The following is a 22,143-nucleotide window of genomic DNA, read 5'->3' as shown; positions in this document are numbered from 1 at the left end:
TGCTTGTGGGTAGTGTTTGCATTTGTTAATCAAACTAGCATATCCTGTACTGTATCACAGATTCTTTTAAGTCATCAACTATACCCTTTGTTTTATKTTTTAGAAAACTTCAGCATAAGCCCATTTCTTTTAGATCATTCATTTACTCCCATATAAGTGTTTTTATTAAAAACAAAACAAAAAACCAAAACAAAAAAAAAAACTATCAGTCACAAATTGAATCTCAGTTCTAGTTTTGCTTCAGGCTTTTAGGCTCTGAAATGTTGTCCTTTATAATCAATATTTTAAACATTTGTTTTTGTTCTTCTTTTCAGCACCTTGTTTTTGGAATAAAGTCTTTCATTGCCTACCTAATTCCAGACATACCCAAAGACTTGTGTGACAGAATGAGAAGAGAGAAATATTTAGTCCAAGAAATGATGTATGAGGCTGAACTGGAACATTTGCAGAGAGAAAGGAAAAAGAACGGGAAACAATATCACCACGAATGGCCTTAGTCACTACTACAAGTTTTGCTACAACAAAAAACACTGTTTGAAATTGGGGAARAGTTGCAAAATGAAGTCAGTGTGGCACCAGTGTGGGAGATTTTGTGGTGTTTATCTGTTCTTGCTGGGCACTACGGCTGCGTATTTCGGCAGGCACTGGAAAAGAGATGTTTCCAACAATGATGAGGAAAAGCCTTACCTGAAACTGGTGGGTGATGAGCTCCAAGGACAGTTGGAATTCAGAAATGGGTGCAGGCAGATTGAAAATCTGGACACTGTTTTTAAAAAAGGCAGTGAATTTTCATGCTGTTCGTGAAGATGCTGTCGGCATGGTGAAAACAGGAAATTACCTGTGAGCCTATAGAGTAAGGGCATGGCTAAAACCAACTTTTGTGATATCCTCTACTTCTACAGCTTCTGATTGCTCAGCTCCATCTGTAATGCCTCTAAAGAAAAGAGCAGTTGTTGCCTTTGTGGCCATAACTTGATCTTTCAGGCTTACTGTTTTGTCAGGTTTGYCCTAGTCTCTTGTTGAGATTGTGGATGTGGTCCTACCCTAAAAAAAAAAAGGGGTCTGTGGCTGCTAAATATATACTATGCAGTTTAAGATTTGCACATCAGTGTCATTAATTTATCCATCGAGTTGAAAACCAAAAAATCCAAATTCAGAAAGAAAACAGCAGCACTGGAATGCTGTTGCCCATGTTGTAGTTCTGTTTGAAAATGACACAGCTGTTGAGTCGTTTTTCCACTTTTTTTGTGTGGAAAGGCCATCTCCACACTCTTCCAGGATGGAAAAACTGTCATTTTCATGCTGACTGTGTTACTGTTCCTCTTGACCTGTCTGGGCAATGATTCCATGAAATGCTAACTTGAAATAGTCCCATGCAGTGCACATGACTTGCTCTTCAAAAACACAATTATATCTTTGCAGTATGCAAGCTTCTGCAGATAAATATGAGACATGCAGTATAATGCTGTGGCTTGCTTGTTCAGGGAAGGAGAAGAGCAATATATAACAATGTTCTTCTTGTCATAATTGTAAATGTTCCACTAATGTACATTTCTTTTATTGGCCTAAATATGTCATAATTTTGGAGTTGGATACAGGCAAATATGTATACAGGTTGTATATAAATGCATACACACACGGTGGTTAGATTTACTATTATTATTATTATTATTATTATTATTATTATTATTTGTATGCCTTCTTACACTTTGGGGGGGATTTTTTCGATAAAATCACTAAAAAGATAGATGTTCATTGAGGAATCAAATTTGAGTTTTTATGTGCAAACAGCATACTGCAGTGTTGCTTCTGTTKAATAGTCACATTTTGGTGATGAAATTGTTTGTTACTAATTTTCGTAATATGGAAAAAGCACTTTTAAACAAGTTGGAAGGGATACTTYGCAGGGAAGGGAAGGAGAAACAGTTATAGTTCTGTTTCTCTTGTACAATTTTAAATAAYGCTTCTCTATATTGGATGAGAAAAATTTTAAAAATCAAGAATCAGCAAAGCACAGTAACTACAAAATCTGAATTTTAGCATTATTTTTAGGGATAAAGCTGCAGCAAAATCRCTYCTGACAGATACTAAAAGACCTGAACTTTTGCTATTTACATTATCCTATTGAACTAAAAAGTGTGATTCCAGTATTCACTTCCATTTACGAAGCACAACAAATTTATTTTATTTTATCATAATTAATTTTCAAGAGTCAGGAGCCCATCAAAGTGGGTGAATAGCATCTGTTGTATCCAGAGACTTTTCAGTTCATCAGTTATTTCACCATATTCATGAAATTTCTGGGTTAATTCCAGCTCTGTGCTAGACAGGGCAATTGTAGGAGTGTTTACACTGCTGCATGAAAGGAGGAGACAAATTTGAAGATCTGGTCCAGTCAGATACATTACCCATTCCTTCTGTGATAAAGGGCTGATGGAACTCAGCTTGCCATATTTTGGAAAGGCTGTTTGGTTCCTTTGCATTTCGGGTTGTGAAGTTCCTCAGGAGAAGATTGGTGCACTCTGCTCAGTGCCAGTAGAATCACAAAGTTTGATTTAATTCATTGTCTCTGTCTCATTCTGTGGATTGTGAGGCACCATTTGGCAGCATTAACCCTGTGCCACAGTTTTTGTTTCTGTGCCATGTAGTGATCATGCTTCAGTTCTTCAGAAGGTCACAGATGAGCTCTTTTTAATGTGTTCTCGAAAAGCAAAACGTCTTGGCTGGCCCAAGGTAGAAAGATGCAGGGTAAAACCAGGCAAAAATCAGAAATATTGATTATTTTATACTTGTTTTCTGCTCTTGGTATTGACACATGTCAATACATACTTAGGCAAATTCCAATTGGACTTGAAACACCACATTAAAAAATCTTTTTATATTGGAGATTTCCCTATATATATTACGAATTCTTTTCAACACTGATATGTAGGAGTACATGAAAGGCAAGTATGTAAATCTGGCATAGACAGATACGGTGAATTTTATGCACARGAAAAGCACAAGAAGTTTGGAGAAACACTCTCTGTGTGTTTTTTGCTTTTGGAGGACATCAGCAACATCTCAAGGTCTTGCCACTGTCTCRCCATTTGCTTAAGCTGAGAAACCTTTTTGCTGGACTTTGCTTAGTATGCTGTTTTCATGGACTGCACGTTAYTTTCCTAAAGAACAAGGCACACACTGTCCTCAGGAATAATGTATTTTTTGAATGGTGAATGATCTTTTCATATTCTAAATATTGTCTTTTCCAACAGATGAYTAGTATGACTAGACTGTGCATGCAGGCTGAGTTTGTGACGTTTGATAAAGCTTTAGAATCTCAATTTCTGTGCAAAAATGCTTTAGATCGTTGCAGATCTAATCTATGACAACTTTGCTCTATGCATGCGCCCTTGGAGAGACTGCATGAGCAACTYGATATTTTTATATATAAAGCATTTGTTAAAAATGTCTTAATTATTCTTAACCAAATTCTGCATCTTGAATTCAGACAAAAGAAATTTCCATTTCAGAAATGGCACAAAGTCCTGATACGTGATACACACCTCATTTCTTATGAATTTTTATTCTAAATTTCTGCCTAATGTGTGAGATCTGAATTTTGGTGAATAAAAAAAAAAGGAAAATATGAATTTTGTCTTGTTGGCCATCCTGATGAGARGTTTGTCTCCAAGTTTGTCCCCACAAAGAGGGAGGACAAGGGGATGGAGGGCACCCTCAGTGAGTTTTCAGACCATGCTGGGTGGGAGTGTGGCTGTGCTGGAGGCAGGAAGGCTCTGCAGAGGGATCTGGCCAGGCTGGATCAGGGGGTCAGTGGTGCAAATTCTGGTTCCGCACTCAGCCATGACAATCCCAGGCTGCAGTCAGAGTTCTGGAAAGCTCCAGGGGAAAAGGACCCAGGGGTGCTGGTCCCACACCTCGAGAGCTGTGTCCAGTTTGGGTTCTCAGCTGCAGAGAAGGGCAGGGGAGCTGCTGAGGGATCCACACTGCTCAGGGCACACCAGGAGCTGATGACAAAATGAGAGGACAAACCCTCAGGCTGCACATGTTATACAGCAGGAAGAATTTTTTCACTGAAAGCTTTGGAACAGACTGCCCTGGGAGGTGCTGGAGTCATCATCCCTGGAAGTGGTGGAGAAACGACAGGACGTGGCACTTAGGGCTGGGATTTGTTTGTCATGATGCTTGCTCAAAGACTGGAACTGATAATCTTTTCCAACATGAATGATTCATTTCTTTCCTAACCCATTTTTGTAAAGCATTTATAAATAAATGGCGACAAGGCTAAAATTTTGGCAGTGATGGCGGATGATAAATGAATTTTTGTTTTTAGATGTTTCTTTGGAAGTACATATCCTCAGTAGTACAAAATACACATCAGCTGTGGCCTTGTACCAGACAGATTATTTTGCCTAATTATGTGTTTGTTTCAAAATTCAGCATGAATTATCAACTAGGAGGCATAATCATCATTAAATGTTGGTTTATTTTCTTAATTGCATAAAAGTGGATCTTTTTGAGCTGAAAACCAACACAGAGCTACCCTGAATTCAAAGTAAAATTTGTTACTCTCTCCTATAACGTTTACAATAAGGAGTTATAAAGAAAACTTGAGTTTCATAGAGGGAGCAAACGCATTTATCTCGGTGTCTGAAAGACCCCTCTGGTCCACAAGGATTCTGTGAGGGGATTTTTTGTGTAGGCTCAGCCTGCTTCTCTAAAGGCTGAATTAATCTCAAATTCACCTTTGCACATTTCCCTTCAACCATGAGTTACTGAACAGAGCAAGTGATGCAGCTGTGTCAAGAGTGGGAGCTTCCACAACAAAATTCAAGCAACATTTCTTCCCAAATAGCAATTCTGCCAAAACCCCATTGTCCAAAACCCCAGGCCTGCCAAGAAAACCATAAATAAAAACCTGGCCTTTCTTGCTATAGAGAGCAATTGTTCCCTCTTGGTCACCTACAAGTWAATGCAATAAAAAAAGTTCKGAATTTCTGAAGCTGGAGAACTAAATTTTGATTGAATGTCCGTTGTCCCTCAGCTTCTAGAGGCGAGTTTCTCTGCTCAGGTTTGTGTAGGAATTTTCCTCAGGATTGTAACCAGGGATCTGGTGAGGATTTCCTTTGCTGATRTTATCTGTCCTGGTTTTATTTGCAGCAGCTTTAGGCAGCTTTTTCTCCAGGTCCATCTGAAAAAAAAAACCCCAAAAAAGTAAAAGAAAGAAAACACTCTTGTGGTTTGAAGCTGTATTTACAGCCTTTTCCCTTTGATTAAAGGAAAATTGTGGAAACACTGAGAAGATAAGTTTTTGTGTTTTTTTGATGAACTGCAAAGCCTGGAGAGAGGAGGTGGAGGTGGGAAGGGGCAGCTCAGGTGTTCTGGGGGCAGCTTGGGGAACTGTGAGTTCTGAAATCCTTTCCTCTGAGCTCAGGGGAAGGATGAGGTGAACTCTCAAGGGTGTAAAGGGCATTTTTGTCCCCACTCAGGAGCAGGGAGGGCAGCGAGAGGGAGCTCAGAACCATTTCATGAGCTCCTGGCTTTGTTTGTCCTCTCAAAGCGCGAGTCCCTACGTTTGATACAAACAGGAAAAATAAATAAGTGACTTATTCCTGAGTGGGTCTGGCTGATCTCACTTGCCCAAATTGAAGAGCATCTGCTGATATTAATGAGGTTGGTGATGATTTCTCTGCTCAGCACCACATATCCTGTGGGTCCATGCTGCTGTCAGGTTCTCACCTCCAGGCTGTCGTGCTGCACGCCGCACCACAGGAGGATTTTCAGCCTTTGGGACCAAAAGCAGAACAGGTTGCAGAYTGGTTTAATCAGCACTGGTGGGATGTCTTCTCCTTTGTTAGGTCCTGAAGAAAGGAAATGGGGAAAAAAGAAAATAATGTGAGTCTGTGGATGGCTGTGCGTGAACCATGAGGTGGGGGAGCAGGATCAGCGCCTGCTGCTCTGTTCTGAGTGTGTCTCGGGTCATCTGCTGGACTTTTTGGAACATTTCTCCTTAAAAAAGGAAAAGCCYGGTTTTGTATAGAACACCCACCTGTGAGGAAGCTGATGAGCAGCCCCGTGAGGGCACAGCACACGCAGCCCACGGCGCTGAAATACAGGTAGGACAGCGAGTACCAGGCGTCTGCCAGCCAAGGCCTGCCCGGGGGACAAAAATAAATATATATATATATATATATATATATATATTCACCTCACTGAGGAAAACATGGGCTAAAATGGCAAAAGCAGGAGAATACCTGTGTGGGGGCAGCGTGGGAGGCGCCGTGGGCAGCAGAGCGGTGCTGTTGGTGATGCTGCAGTTGAGAGTGGCCAGCGGCAGCGGCAGCGCCTTGGCCGGGGGAGAGGGGAACAGGAATGAACCCGTGCCAGCCCAGAATGCCACACTGAGCCCGGCCAGGAGACCTGACACTGCACCCTGGAGAGAGGGATGAATGCGTTWTAGGGCTGGATTTCATTATTGRTTATTGGTTATTGATTATTGATCATTGATTATTGATTATTGATCATTATTATTCATTATTGGTTATTGATTATTATCGATATTGGTTATGGATTAATAGTTCTTTATTAGTAATTATTAATTATTAGTAATTTGTTGTTTATTATTCATTATTATTTTATATGAGTATTGATCATTATTGTTATTATTTATTGGTTRTTGATTATTGTATTGTTATTGATCAATAATTATTATCTGTAATTATTAATTATTGTATTTATAATTCATTATTTATTATTATTTATTTTAATATTAAAATAGAATAAATATAGCATATGATATAATATAATAATTATAAGGAAAATATAAAATATTACCTTAAAATAATATGATATAATATGGTACTATATAGTATGATATAATATGGTATAATTAATATAATATAACGTAATGCAATGTAATATAATATAATATAATATAATATAATATAATATAATATAAATTATATTTTATACTATATACTATATTATTATACTATAATATAACAACATGTCATATAACATAACATCATATCATATCATGTCATATCATACTATATCATATCATGTCATGTCATACCATATCATGTCATGTCATGTCATGTCATGTCATGTCATATCATATCATATCATATCATGTCATATCATATCATATCATATAACATAATATAATACAGTATAATATATTAATATATATTACTAATATACATTATACACATATTATGCTATTATATATAATATTAAAGTAAAAACTCCATGTTATATGTGATAGTACTATAAATATATAGTGAAAATATACTACAAATACATAGTAAAAACTATCACATCCCAAGGATAATGAAAGTATTGAATATTTTCTTCTTAATRAAACTCAAAAACAAAAATAATTTTCAAGAAAACCCTCACATGAACCTAATCACCAATTATCCACAGCTGGGTAAACTTAAATTTAACAGGATAAATTTAGACAGGGAAAAGACACATCTAAATCTATCTTAGATCCTCAGGAACTAAATCTGGAAAGAAAAAACCCAAACCATTTTCAAAATGGAGTTTTAACCAAAAAAWAACTTCTTTTAGGTGAGGATTTTTGTTCCTTACCTTCCAGTTGGCACAGGGAAACAGAATTCCCAGGGTGAATAACCCCAGCATGGGCCCCCCACACATCCCGTGGATGGAGAGAGATGCCTGTGGGTGCACAGAAGGAAAGTTCAGAGGGGCAGCAGAGGGGCAGCAAACCCAATTTTCATTTTAATCTGTAATTTCAGCTTGAAAATGGTGATGGAGAAGGGATAAGCAGTGATTTCAGGGCACAGGTAAGGAGAGAATCATCCTCAGTATTTCCAGCAGTGAGTAAATAATGAACGAGTTAGGGGATTTATGATTTTTTTTTTCCCTACTTATTCCTCTCAGCAAAATGCCCACAGAAATTATTTTCAGCAGCATTATTTTCTCTTTTTTTTTTTCATTTTTTTTCTCTTCATTCCTGTTGTGTTTATTGCATTTCTGAAGCAAGAAATACCTGCACGACTCCTCCCAGCAGCGAGGCTGCTGCAGCCATGGAAGTGCACAGGACACCGTATAAAACACCTGGAAAAGATCAGGTTCAGTGCTGGAGGAATTTCTTATCATAAATAAACATTTTTATTGCATGTTTAGAGTGGATTATTAATGTACTCAGCAGTGTGAAGTCTCATTGGGTTGATTCATTTTCCTTAAAAAGTCAAAACAGTAACAATGAAATTAATTTCATTTCATTAATTAATTATAAAGTTCTGCCCCGTATGGAAATGTTTAGTTTTCCTTTAAATATAATTTTTTAATGAGGTGAGAAATGATGAGCAGCATGGATTTCTTCCTTTGGCATCAGTTTTAATTTCATGGTGGGTGGAACTCTCTATGCAGCAGCCTTGGGAAAAGCCAAGCAAAATTTGTGTTGTTTCAGGCATAAAAAATGGACCTTTCTAGGTCCAGGGTGTAAAAAAACCAAGCAGTGAATGGAAAAACAAGAATGGAGAAGACCAAAAGCTGTTACAGAATGAGAAAATGCATGGGTTTGGCTCTTCTGTAATATTTATGAATATTAATACAATTCTTATGGTATTTTTACGGTATTTATGAAAGGGTTATGATCTTATCATAATAATTGTAACAAATATCCTTAAAATTAAAATAATGTTGGGTGCTTGATATGTTGATGATATTTTATGGGGCTTTTTACCTTTTGTGGCGTATATCTTCTCTGAAAAGCTGAACAATGTGCTTATGTAACACTCTGAGTTTAAACAGAAATTAATCTATTACTCTGAAAGAATAAGCAATACTAATGTGTATAAGCAATATTAATGTGGTAATAACTACATCAATACTTTTTGCTGTGTTATGAAAAGTGTTTTCCAATATTTTCAATAGACTAAACTTTTCCAAGGATTGTGAGTAGTGGTTGTTAATGTTTTTTTCCACATTACTGAAGCATCAGGCTGATGTTCACCTCGAGAGTTTATAAAGGGTTTAATTCCTGTGGAGTTTTCCAAAGGTTTGAGGGAATCTGTGCAGTGATAAATAAATGGATCCCATCCTGAGTACCCACACAAAGCTTTGCTGATCCACGTGCTCATCTTCTCCGAGAGATTTGGGAAACCTTTCTTGACCAGGTCCTCAAAGGTAACAGTKGCTAAAGCATTGATGCTGGCAGCCACCGTGCTGTGGGAAGGGAGAAGAGTGGGAAATAAATAAAAAGAAATATAATCTGCAATCAGCTTGACTTTATAAAGAAATGCTTCCTCTTATTCAGCTCTTCAAGAACTGTGTTTTGTGGGATTTTCCATATTGTGCTGCTCGAACTGGGGAGGTTCCTGTTCCTTCTGCTCTTGTTGAGGCTCTGCTTTGTGCTGGCTTGGGACAAGAGAGAAACTCATCCTCGCTGACCCTCCCATGTGCAAGTTTGCAAAGTCCTTAAATATTGACATGATCAAGAATTAAAACTTTACTCCCTTAAAATGGAAGGATGTGCAGTCACCCATGAACGGCCCCATGAACAAAGCCTGTCTTTGGTGAATGCAGTTACAGACAGACTTGCTGAAAACATTTACACCCCTGACTATGAAATTGTGGCAGTTAAGTAAAGAAAATTTCACCAGGAGCAGCTCCCAAGGGTATTTTGGGAAGTTGAACTCAAGTTTTTCTACGCTTTGTATGGATAACATTGCTCTAAAAGCTGTTTTGGATAAAAAGATACTGGAGATGKGCAGTTAGACTTTGTCATAAATACARTCAGAGATTAATTTAGRTTGRAAAAGACCTCAAAGATCATAGAGTCCAACTGCTAACCCAGCACRGTCAAATCCACCACTAAACCAAGTTTCCAAGTGCCACATCCACGTGATTCTAAGCATACAACATGATTCAATACAGAACTAAAAATAAATAAAGAAAAAAAGCAGCTGAGCTTTTCTTAGKATTGCAAATTTTGGCCTTCTTTTGGGTTCCCAAGAAATGATCCTACACAGAAATGTCAATTTGGGTTCACAGACCTTAATGTTCCGCTGAATGCACAGGCAACAAACAGCCCTGGGACTCCTGGCATCGAGGAAAAAATGTCCATGACAAAGTATGGCATGAGCTGGGAGAGAAAGAGCACAAGAGAAACATGAGAAATTAATCAAAATTAATTAAAATTAATTAAAATTAAGAGTTTCCTGGGTAGTGCAAGAGAAGCAGCTGTTTATGAGCATGTTGCTGAATTCTGGTGTTGTCACAAATAATGTGGTGTCAGATTTTGAGCAAAAGGGATGTCTTTTGGCAAAAATGCTCCTTTTACAAAATGAACAAAAAAATAAATCAAATCAAAAACTGGGTTATTACTGCAGAACTGCCAGAATATTTATTGTAGCCCTGAGCTGGCAGCCACCACAGTGCCTGAGTGTTGAAAGGACATGAAGAATTTCACAAAATTTAAACTGATTTGTGCYATATCTGAGCCCAAAGCAGCTCCTAATTGTCATCATGGACATCTGTACCTGATCAGGAGCTGAAATGAAACCAGCAGTCCAAGGGTCACAGCTCTTGTAATGAGAGTACATCACCAATCCACAAAAAACTGCACACACCAGGACTGTCCAAAGTCCCAACAAATTCAGGTAAAGTGCCCTGCAGCAAAAGAGAGAAACTGTTCACTGGAAGGCAAATGAAAAAGTTGTTACAAGATATTTATCCTGAGCTTTTCAGGGAGATCCCTTAATCCCAGCTGGTTTTATATTTCAAAGTGGTTATAGAAGTTGAAGCAAAATATAAAAAAAAAAAGAAAAGAAAAGAAAATTACACCATCCTCTGTATGTCTATATGGTGAAAATTCACTTTGTTCTATTTTGATCCTGATTATCCTGATTCTGCAGAATTTTAAGAAACTATTAAGATTCATTTTATTTAGATAATACCTTACTAAATCAATAACCACTTTTAAATGCAGCGTAACGTGAACACAGTTCCAATAAATACATTTTTACAATGAAGATGTATCATAACACAACTTCTGGAATCTGGAATCTGCTTTTGAGGATTAATTTATCAGCCTGACCATAAATTGAGACAGGYAGCTGCCTCTTTTTTCTCTACATATGCTTAAGTCATTTTGAGCCAGAGGAAGAATGTCAGAGCAAAATTAAACTTATTACCACCTAATGGGGTACGAATATTTATTTAATATAGCTGAAAAAGTTGATGAAATGCAACATCAGCATGTTTGATGTTAGGAATGGGTCAATGGAGGTGTCTTACAGCTTGGCATGCCTCTCTGACTTGCAGGAAATGCATCTCTGTATGGTGGACTGGTTGACCCCATAAATCCCCAGCCAGGTGAAGGTTCCCCCAATAACGATGGTCCAGATGGTGTGACGTCTCAAAGGATCAGCATCAAAGCTGCAAGAAAGAAAATAAAAAAATAAGCAATTTAGGGTTTTTATTTAAACTTTTTTTTTTTTTTTTCAGCAAGAGATATGTGATTTTTTCAGAACTATCTGTTGTGTCCCACCATCTGCATCGGTAATACTGTGTGTCAGCACAGACCTATTTAGGTCTGGAATTTTGGGATTTTTTTTTTTTACTGTTAGATTGGAATACACTGTTTTCAAGTCAGGATAAACAAATACCATTCAGATCCAGTCAGAGGATGGCTTAATTGAGGTTAATCATATTTATAAGGATGTTTATGCTCAGATATCAGATCTTTGCCATATTGCAGCAGACCTATAAGCCATCCTGCCTGAGACCCCACCCTTTGTCAGGAAAAAGGTCGCTTACCAAACCCTAAAAAATCCAGTGAACTCTCAATAACACATCATTATGATGTAAATTCCTTTAGAAGAAATTGCCTCAGCTGCAGTCTTATCTTTCRTACAACAAAACTCCAAAACTCAGCAGATCTGACTGGTACAAAAACACCTTTCTGTGTCATCTTTGCAGTTCTCCTTATCTTTAAGGGACAGCAGGGAACATCTGACCTTGCTGCTGGATTCTGTCAGTGATTTGATCAATCAAAAAATGCCCCAAACAGCCAAAGGAGGAGCAGATTTAAACCCCAGGATGCTGCTGCACTATTGTTGGCTGCTGTGGTGCACACAAATAAAATATAGTTTCTGTTTAATGAGAAGAAAATGAAATATATATACAATTTATATATACAATTAGCCACTCAGATTGGCTCATGTGGTGAGAACATGGTGCTGATGGCATCGAGGTTTCATGTTTGATCCCTGTATGGGCCATTTACTTGATTCTTGTGGATCCCTTCCAACTCARAATATTCTGTGTTTGAAACTGGAAGGAAGAATTGGGCTGCATTTGTAGCCACACAAAGAAAAAATGGCAAACCCCCAGTTCAGTTCAGCAGGACTTTGATTTCTCAAAGTGTTTAAGCTTTCCTTGAGGTCAAAAGCATTGCCAATAAGAAGAAATGAGGAATGGACCGGACAGGGTCGCCGAGGTTTTTTAATAACAAGTCTGAGTAGTTTTGGCTTAGTGAGGGTAGGGTTTCTAAACAATAAATACACAAAAAAAGAAAGGTTTGCATCATTTTTTTCTTACTCAAATATATTGAGCCGTGATCCTCCATGGGCATCTTCCCAGACTTTGGTGGATCCACCGTTCAGGCTCGTTCCTCGRATCAAAACCGTCACAAACCCGGCCACCATGACAACCATTTGAAATGCATCTGTCCAGACAACAGCCTTTAACCCTCCCTGAAACAATAAAAAAAAAAATGCTGTGTGCCCCCAGCCTCGTCTCCTGGTGCTCAACAATTGAAAAATGTAGAAGGACTCCTTATTTTGACCACTGTATGTGCAGCACCTAACAAATCAGGACTCTGCATTCTCCCACAAATTGTGTATTTTTGCAGATCACAAAAAAAATCACAGCCTAAATAGTTTGTCCACTGKCAAAGGAGAATATTTGACTTCCAGTTAAATGCTTTTTTTCTGCCTCCTTGGGCATTTGAAGAACATATCATAGTGTGGAACAAAAGCTATGGGGGTTCAGGCCTGTTCCTACATCCCATAGGACTCTTCATTYTCAGATCCCATTGGTTCACCATTAGCCTAACACAAAAACAGCTCCAGAAATTCCAGCTGGATTTGCCATTCAGCTTTCTTCATATCTACTTCCACATTTGATCAAATGTAGAGCACACAGGAAGTGTTTTCAACAAGAGTGAAGTGTTTCATTGAAAAAAAATCATTGGTGGCAAATGATTAGTTTGTGTCCTGAGCCCCAGGGCTCTGTTGCTCCACTGCAAATATCAATAAAATTTATCTATTTTGCAACTTGGAGCCTCATGCTGCTTCCACTCAAAAGTAAAGCTCTCCAACCTGCTGATTGTCCTTTCTAGGTTTCAGCATTTCACCCCTGAGCACAATTTTCATTACTGTGTTTTTCAGCCTATAATTTGTAAAAGATAAGGATCACCTTCTCAGARGAWGATGGGGAAATTTATTGCCTCCTTATCTGTCTMGAGATGTCTGGTTCAGACYTTSAGACAYACAGCAGAGGATTAAGAGAGGATTTTTTCTCYCTCCAAATAGACACAGAGGGTGRAAGAAATTTATCTCTGTGCTCTCCMCGGGTTCCACCCTTCTCTGATGGTCTGAAATGTTTAAAGGATGGTGGAATTAACCACTTGTGCTCCAAATGTTACATACCAGAGTGCAATAGAAAGTGCAGACAATTCCTGTGGCAGCTACAGAGCCCCAGAGATCAAATCCAGTGACTGCAAAACCAAAAAAAAACCCAATATCATTAGTGAATGGAGGCAAGTAATCAGGAAGGCAGCAGAAAAGCTACAATTCTTTAGCTTTAGAAGGATAGGAATAATTATTAATTTTCATTTTATCTGTCTATTTGGAGCTTTGCTGGATTGTTCAAGTTTTTTAGAACTTCTGGGCAATGTTTTGCATTGTTGTTTTCTTTTAAATTCAAATTAATTGACTTTCAAGCAAAAGTAACACATAAGAATATTTGCATAAAGCAAAAATGTAATTCTGATGGCACACAGCTTAATAAGCAATGCTTCACTTGTGTTCTCAGTACAAAACTTTCTCTTGAGAAACCAAATTCTCCACAGATTCCCAAAGAATCCTAAGACAAAAAAAAGAACCCCAACCCCTAAGAAAATTCCATTGCTTGCTTCTAAGAATGACTCAGTGCTAAAATGTGATTCATGAAAACAAATTTTTGTGTTCATTTTGCTTCGTAAAGTTTCTTTGCACGAGATGTGCAGATTTTGTGYTGGCTGACAGTGAAATCTCACCCACCAGGCATGGGTCTGTGAGGTCAAAACTATTGGGTAAAGGTTCTCTTATTAACAAAATTAGTGTGGTAATTAATGTAATTAATGAATAATGAATGAGAACTTTCCCATGGAGTTCAGCTGCGTGCCAGAGGAAGGAAGTTTGGTGGGATTGAACAAACTGAATGCAGCTCACACAATGAGCAACAAAAAGAGCCTCCCAATCTCTTCCCAGTCAGTTTTGGTGAAGTCAGGATTTTGAGCCATGATGATTTCTTGTGCCCTGTGGCAGTAAAATCACAAATCCCATCTGTGGTGATGGATTTCTATGCCCAGTTTGCAAATATTGAAGAATTCTGAGGGCAGACAGCAGCACAGCGTTCATCTCTGGCTACGGGGAGAAGATTTATGCTCATGGAAACCTGAACACAAGAGACAGGRGCAGGGGGAAATCAAAGTACAGAGTGTGGTCTTGGATCATCAGCTCGTACTGTGAACTTTGTCAGGATGTTGGGAAATTGTTTGCTTCAAATCCCTTTGGGTGCTGACTGAGTGGAAAGGGGAGCAGGAGAGAAACCACGAGGCTCCTGCTGATGTTTGGGTGTGAGGGGAGTTGGAAACGTTGAGCTGCAAGGTGAAAGTCAAAATCTTTATCTCTTTTTTTTCATTTCATTGACTGTAGCAATCCTTTTGGGGTGGTTATTTGGGGCAGCACAGGAACTCACCTTGGTTGAGTGCCAGTGATGGAGCATAGACCACTATTCCTGTGTAAAGGATCTGAAGGAGAAAAAGTTCATTAAAAATGACATATTTGAGTGCTCAGTCATGAGGCTTCTATTTAGAGTAGGGCTCTGAGCCAAATACCAGATCTAGGGGCTCCTTTAGACCAGCTTGTATTGCATGTGGCTTTTTGTTTGAGCCTTAAAAATGAAAATCTTGTGTTTCTTTCTGAGGAAAGGACCATTACCTGTCTTCGTATTCATTATTTCTCCATTGCTAAGATGAATCGATGACAAATTATCCTCAGAAAACACAAATAGTGACACAGAAATGGAGTTGCATCAGTCTTAGAAATTAAGTGTTCATTTTTCCATTCAATCCCTTTCAAAGTAACTGACTCAGTACCCTTTACATGTGAGATCCCAGRGAACTCATGGAGAAACAAAGCACAAAAGTCAAGAAGCATTCAGATTCGTTGCCAGAGGTTTGGGAATGCCTAAAATGGAGTTAATGCAGAAAGAAATATCTCCTGATCTTCCATCAAATCCCATCTTTCCATCAAATACAGATAATGGAACCTTTTGAGATGGTCATAACAATGACAACTAAAATGGCACTCTTCATGCTAAACAGAAAAATCCACAGAATTTAGAAAGTTAGAAATGTAATCATACTTTCTTTCTAACATTCATAGTTCAAGTGAAAAAATTAAGCAAAAATAGTACTCATTAAAATATCTGATTATAAAAAACGTGTGAGGCTAGTCTGTGAAAATCAGTGTTGAGTGAAATCAGCATAAAAAAAAAGAGTCAGTGTTTTCTTACCGTCTGCAGGATGTAGATCAGCGTTGCGGCAAGACGGACAATCTTGTTAAATCTTAACTCCAAATACTGGGAAAAAGCAAAATCTCAGTGAAGTGCACAAAGCAGCATCCGTGACACAGATGTTGCCCTTCTGTTTGCCCTGAATAACACCTTGCTGTGCAAATAAACTTACTGGCAGCTGGCCCTGCTCTTGTGAGCAGTAATGAAGAGTGTAAATGTCATAATTGCATTTAATAAATCTTTTCATCTTGTATCATCTTTCATCAACTCCAGCACTTGGAGTTCTGTGTTGGGTTGCAGTGATCGATTTCTGTATGGTACCAGGAATAATTGGAAGAGCCCAAGAGCTTCGAAGAAATCTAAACTTCAGATGAAAGGAAATTAAACTTCAAAAGAAAGGAATGACTGGAAGAACCCAAGAGCTGCAAAGAAATCTAAACTTCAGATGAAAGTTACAGTCATATTCCAATGATACAACGAGGAAATTTGAGCTCATCCCCAGCAGAAATTGCACAGATTCCAGCAGTGACAAAAGTGACATTTGTCTTTCCAGCCTGCTTGAAGGGTCTCTCAGTCTACAGTTTCACCTTGGTGGTTCAGATGACAAAAGTAATTAATTCTCTGATCTTGGATCAAAACCAACTAGAAATTGCAACTATTTGCAGCAATGGTTGATTTTACTTTTCTCTGACCTGGAAATATTTCCAAAAACCCAAAACCCAGGCAGATCTGTTTGACCAAAGCCCTTCCTTGAGTTTGGGCTCAGTGAGCATGAGCAGCCCTTCTAACCCAGTTTCTTCATCCAATTCTTGCTTGGTTGAAACTGCCCAGAGAGGAGCAGCCAAATTTGCAGCAAAAAGTGAGTAAGAGCCATCCCAAATGGTCAGCAGCTGTCCTGTGGATGTGTTCCAGGGCAAATGCCAGGCAAAAAGTCTACAAAATTCAGAACTCAWTAATTTCATTTCCTAGAGAATGCTTGAATTCATTCTCCAGCCCTGASTTTTGTTTTTTTCTTCTTTCCTTTTTATTTTTGGAGCAGGCCTGCCACCTTCTTTCTCTTCCTCCCACCTCAGCTATTTAGACACGGTAACTTGGTCAAAATTACCATATCTAGACTAAGTTTGAATTGGACAGTACTGAATGTTGATCTTAAAGTCCATCTCTCTAAACCAGAGCAGAATACTTAAAGAATTTGTACACACTGAAATATTTTCCAACTGTAACTTAATTTGGTTCTGGTGTGTAAACTTGTATCTTGTCTGTGCATAACAGGAGCTCTTTCAACTTTTGCTATATCAATAACCAATCTGAATAATGCAAATCATTTCCAAAAATAATCAATGCATCAATATATTCGTTCTGTAAAACACTGCAGAACGCATTCTGTCAGACATTAAAATATATATATATATATAAACATGATAGTTAAGCTAGAGTTTTATTTAACTTAATTTTATGGTTTTTACTCACCTCATAAGTGCTGGTGATGCCAGATCTATAAAAGACAGGCAGGAAGAGCTCAGCAGTAAAAATGATGACGAGGGTGTAGGAAAGGAAGAAGAGCACGAAGGATGCCCCGTAGCGATAAACTTCAGAGGGCGTCCCCAGAACCGTCACCGCCGACATGAAACTCGATGTCAGAGAAAAAGCRATGGGTCCACATGTCATCTGCCTGCCCCCCACCAGAAATTCCTTGGAAGTTTTCTTTTTCCTCTCTTTAATGGCAAAAAAGACGCCGATGCTGGCGGAGACCAAAAACAGCGCCGCGAAAACGACGTAGTCCCAGGGCACGAATTTTTTGACTTCTGGAGCTACGAAGTCTGGCATGGCACCAGATCTGAGATTCTCTGCTGGAARATTCTGGTTTTACTCTGACCAGATTAATTCTGCAAAACTGCAGCTTATCTGTAGCTCAACAATGACAAAAAATGAGCTGCGAAAACTCTTCAGCCTGAAGATTTTTTTCCTAGTCCAGTTCAGTTCTGGAATTAAAGAAGGAATTTTTTTCTTTTTTCAGTTAAGGAATGAAAGAAAAGGGAGCTGAGGATGGGTTAAGGATGAATTCACTTAATCCCTGGTGCTGTGGGTGCTTCTGCCAGGCAAGCTCAAGAGAGGGACTAAACTGTGAAATCTGCGGGACAATCCCTTTTTATCTGTGATGTGCAAATTCAAGGTTAAACATTAGCCTGGCACRTTGGCTCCATCCAACTCTTTTCTGACATCTCAGCGTTTTTAAATAATAAAATGAGAGCAATAGAGAACAAAATAAAGGAGGGAGAAATGAAGGAAAGCTCAGTGCACGAACGTGTCGTCTCACTGGTGAGTTTATTTTCGGAGGAGGAATTTCCTCACATGCTTAAAAACTGATTTTGAATGTCAGAAATAGGCTTTGATGGTCGAAGTGTGCTCCTTGGTGGAATCTCCAGAAGTTCAGGAAGCCCTAAGGAACAGGAGCTTTTAATTTTTAAAACTAACCTGGTTTTAGCCCAGCCTTGGTGTGTTTGGAAACTCAATGGATTTCCAGATGARCAGAAGAACAGAAGTGTTGTTTGTGCTGCACTGTCTGAGGATGAATTCCAGTTAGAAACTGATTTTTAACTGATTTCTACCAAAGACAACATCACTTGTATGGGTTTGTGTGAGAAATGACTTTTATTTATCCATGTACAGCTTGGCTAAAGTTACAGAACAAGAGAACCATAAAAAATCAGATTGAACAGCAACATTTATCTCAACTACCTCTTTGGCATAACTTTTATAATTCAGTTATTAGGCTTTCCTTTTGTGTTTCTGTTTCAAACAATTTAATATTCATTTTATCTTCACCAGAGCCATAACGATACATTTTCTGAAGAAGCAGGATAGTTTTTTGAAGAAAATTACTTGTAATCCTGAAGGATCAATTTGTCCAGAGAGGCAGTGTTTGTAGTGGCAGCCCTGAAGGAAGGGTGGAGGGCATACTGTGCAAAAAAATCAAAAGAGAAATGAAGCAACTTGGGAGAGCTTTTAATAGCAGAAGTCAGAACTCCTTTTCTTCAGCCTTGTCTTGGTTGGGGGTGGAAAACACTCTCAAAAAAGCAGCCAGGCATTTTTCTGCTTTTTAGGGCTCTTTTAGCCTTTTTCCCCTCCTTTTTTTTTTTTTTTTTTTTTTTTTTTTTCCTCCTCTCTCACTTATAAAAGTGTGGACATGGATGTTTTTTGCTTGATTTATTTCACACCTTCAGGGTCTTATTAATAAATATCTCTGGCAATGGTGAAAGCTTTGCCATTACAACAGGGAGGTTTTGGGGTCAATTTAATGGTGTTTTTCAATATGAAGTTGAGAAAAATTCATATAAATATGCACTGGAGGATTTAACTCACATTTGATTGGCTAGCTGAAAAAGAAATAATAAGCAGTTTATTGAGGAGAAGTAAATTTCTGGAGCAAAAAAAAAAAGAAAAAAGCACTGAGAACTGTGTCTTCCCGAAATCCTGTTAAACTTAGGGGTTATTATCTTCCCTTGACAGTGGACTTTGGGTTTTCTTCTTTAATGATTACTCTTCCCTCAGAAAGACCTGCTGATTTATCTATGAAAAGATCATCYCAGTCCAGCAGTGTGAGGAGCTGGAGGCATTGCTGAGAATTTCAAAACAAAACCTGGAAGGGCCAGGTCACACCAGGGCACTCTGTGGTCACTGTGGATTTGCACTGAAGGATATAAAGTTTGTGGAATTGCTTGTGAACAAACACTTTGTAAGTGAAAAATGTGTGGTTTATGCTGAGAGTTGGATTTCCTTCTACAAGGACAGCTGGAAAGAGGCACGAGGAGAAACAATCTGGAACACTTTTTGAATAGGCATATTGTCAACATAAGGAAAAAAAAAACAGCTTTAAAATCATATATCAGTCATAATTTACCCTTCCAGAACTGTATTACAGTGGATGGGGGTCCCTCTCTCTCGTTTGGCTGCAGTTTTCTTTTTATTCTTTTTATTCTTKYTATTCTTKYTATTCTTGCTATTCTTKYTATTCTTTWTYTTWWTTMTTTTTATTATTTTTATTCTTTTTATTTTATTTGCTGAACAAGTCAAGGGTTTGTGAAACTTGTGGGGTGGCAGTGGGATGAGCTGTGCATTCAGTGCCCCTCAGCAAAAGACTGAACAAAGCTGCAGCTTTGCATTCCACTCGGTTTTGAAATGGGGCAAAGGCACAGAAAAATAAGGAACTTTATTCCTGAATCAAAAAGCASTTTGGGGAGAGTGTAATAGCAGCTGGGAAGGAAAGAGGGGTTGGGATCTCACTGCAGGTGATTTCAGGATAAAGAAGAACACTCTTTGGGAGAATGAAAAAGTAACGTGTTTAAGTTTCTGTGCCATTAAAACTTTCAGAAACCAATCTGATTTGGTCTTCAATTGTTAATAAGTGGTAGAAATAKCCATTTAATATTATTAAATGCAAAAGGAGCATTTGGAAACAGTCTGGCAGTGATCCCAGGGGCAGAGAGATGATTTGTGCTTGACAGGATTGCTGYTGAGGGTCCGTGCAGAAGGGCTCTGCTGTTCATGAGCAGCTTTATCAACATCCATAGTTAAAATAAAACTGAGAATCACAAACCTCCACTCACCTGGGTGTTACCCCACTAAACATAAAGGAGAAATTCAGGCACTCCCTGACAAATTAAGATGCTTAACACCAAGCAAGTGTGGCATCTTCCCCCACAATACATGGTTCATGCACTCCAATCAACTTGTGTTTCCCCACATCATAAGAAATCCGAATTACAGGAAGACCTTCCTTAGTAGGACTTGGAGATTAATCATCTCTAATCCTTATTGATACTTAATTTTTTTATCACTTTGACTTTCATTCTTAATATACTTCAAAGGGATCTCTTCAACCATTTTTTGCCTACATAATTTCAGTCTCCTTGCAATATATATCTTTATATAGATATAGATCTTTATATAGATATAGATCTTTATATAGATATAAATTTTATACAGATATAGAACTTTATACAGATATAAATCTTCATATATAGATACTTGCAATACATATATTATATAGATACTATGAAATGTAAATGTAACTGTAAACAGGCCATCTCTCCCTTACATTTTTATTCAATGCTGCCTTGATGGGATGAAAASAGAAGTGAAATAAATCTTGCCTGTCCCCTGCAGGCTTGAGAGTAGATCAATTATTTTRCTTCTGTTTYAGGTTCCTTTTAAATCTGTTACAGGGCAAYTGAATAATTCAGGGTAAATCACTCGCTGTTGGTAGCCTGATAACTTTGCTGTGAAAGGATTTTTAACAAGCAGATGAAAGGAATTGTTTTTCAGCATTCTGGCTTTTGCAGCYGATCTCCTTGAACACACCACACCCAGTGCAGAGCAGTAGCTTGCTGAATTTTTGGATAATCCATTTACTACTGTTTGGGTTTTCCCCTGTTTGCGTCAAAGTCTGGGTTTTTCTGTCAGGAGATTTACTGCTTTGGCTTTTTGTTGGATGTTTTCTAACTGGTGTATTTGTTGTTTTATTTTTGGTGCTGTTTTSCCCTGTAACATCTGTGGAACATTAAATTTTGCTTTCTATTTGAAGAGAGAAGGGAAAACAGAAAGGCAGCAGTCTTTTTCAGATTTATTTTTTTGAGCAGGCTTTGTCCATGAGTGAAGTCCTAAAAAAAAGCCTGCACTGCTCTGGATCATCAATTCACTCTTTCACCTTCTWTTTTCTGTAGGAAAGGAAAATAAAAAAGATGAGATTCTGCACTGGAGCTGTTGGAAAGGGAAAATGTGGCTGTGGCTACTCAGCTTTGTGACAGGTAGCCAAAGGTYGCTGTGTCTCCTTGTGCCCCGTGGGGAAACACGTCCAGATCCCACACAMAAATCCAAAAATATTCCTGTCACCACATTCCCCACGCCTTTCCTCAGCTCCATCAGTGAAATTTGACAGGAGTTTGTTGTTATGACCTAAATACTCTTCACAGGCTGTAATCTTTGATTTATAACAAGGGCGAGTTGTAGGACATTTTGTTCTCAAGATGTTATCTAACCTGGTAATTTAATTTAACACCAAGGAGCTCCCACAGGACTATTTCTTCTGAATATTGGCATTAAATATTTGTGAATTTATTTTACAGCACACACAAATCTTTATAATTTTCCTTCCTCCGACATGATTGAGTGGGCACAGCTCCGTGACACAGAAACAGCTGAGAGCTGAAAAGTCTGGAGGAGAAATGAGATAGAAATAATCTGCAAATAATAATAATAATAATAATAATAATAAAGAATTTGGAGCACAGCTATAAAAGAGGCTTGGGCTAATACTGTTTTGAA

At 38.2% G+C, this 22,143-nt stretch overlaps 2 protein-coding genes across 2 annotated transcripts in view; one reads left to right on the top strand and one right to left on the bottom strand.

Annotated features, from left to right (window-relative positions):
- ANO3 (anoctamin 3) overlaps window positions 1-4,271 on the top strand; it is a 54,421-nt gene extending 50,150 nt beyond the window's left edge. Inside the window, exon 26 of the mRNA XM_057379775.1 lies at window positions 315-4,271. Coding sequence (XP_057235758.1) covers window positions 315-497 — 183 coding nt within the window. The 3' untranslated portion in view covers window positions 498-4,271. The remainder of the gene's footprint in view (window positions 1-314) is intronic.
- Window positions 4,272-5,034: 763 nt separating this feature from the next.
- Window positions 5,035-17,655, bottom strand: SLC5A12 (solute carrier family 5 member 12). The gene is made up of 15 exons (XM_057379774.1): window positions 17,290-17,655; window positions 15,820-15,885; window positions 15,001-15,052; window positions 13,689-13,756; window positions 12,577-12,731; window positions 11,272-11,412; window positions 10,515-10,644; window positions 10,029-10,117; window positions 9,086-9,198; window positions 8,018-8,085; window positions 7,597-7,683; window positions 6,255-6,433; window positions 6,050-6,153; window positions 5,740-5,861; window positions 5,035-5,191 (listed from the first exon to the last, which is right to left on the bottom strand). Exons 1-15 carry the CDS (start codon window positions 17,644-17,646, stop codon window positions 5,048-5,050), a joined length of 1,875 nt encoding a protein of 624 aa, XP_057235757.1. The 5' UTR covers window positions 17,647-17,655; the 3' UTR covers window positions 5,035-5,047.
- Window positions 17,656-22,143: the final 4,488 nt, after the last annotated feature.

This window comes from Malurus melanocephalus, unplaced genomic scaffold (assembly GCF_030028575.1).
Source record: "Malurus melanocephalus ecotype Western Australia unplaced genomic scaffold, MMel_1.1 scaffold_423, whole genome shotgun sequence".
Taxonomy (NCBI): domain Eukaryota; kingdom Metazoa; phylum Chordata; class Aves; order Passeriformes; family Maluridae; genus Malurus; species Malurus melanocephalus.
Note: the sequence above shows the minus strand (reverse complement) of the source record. Positions and strands in the feature narration are given on the sequence as shown.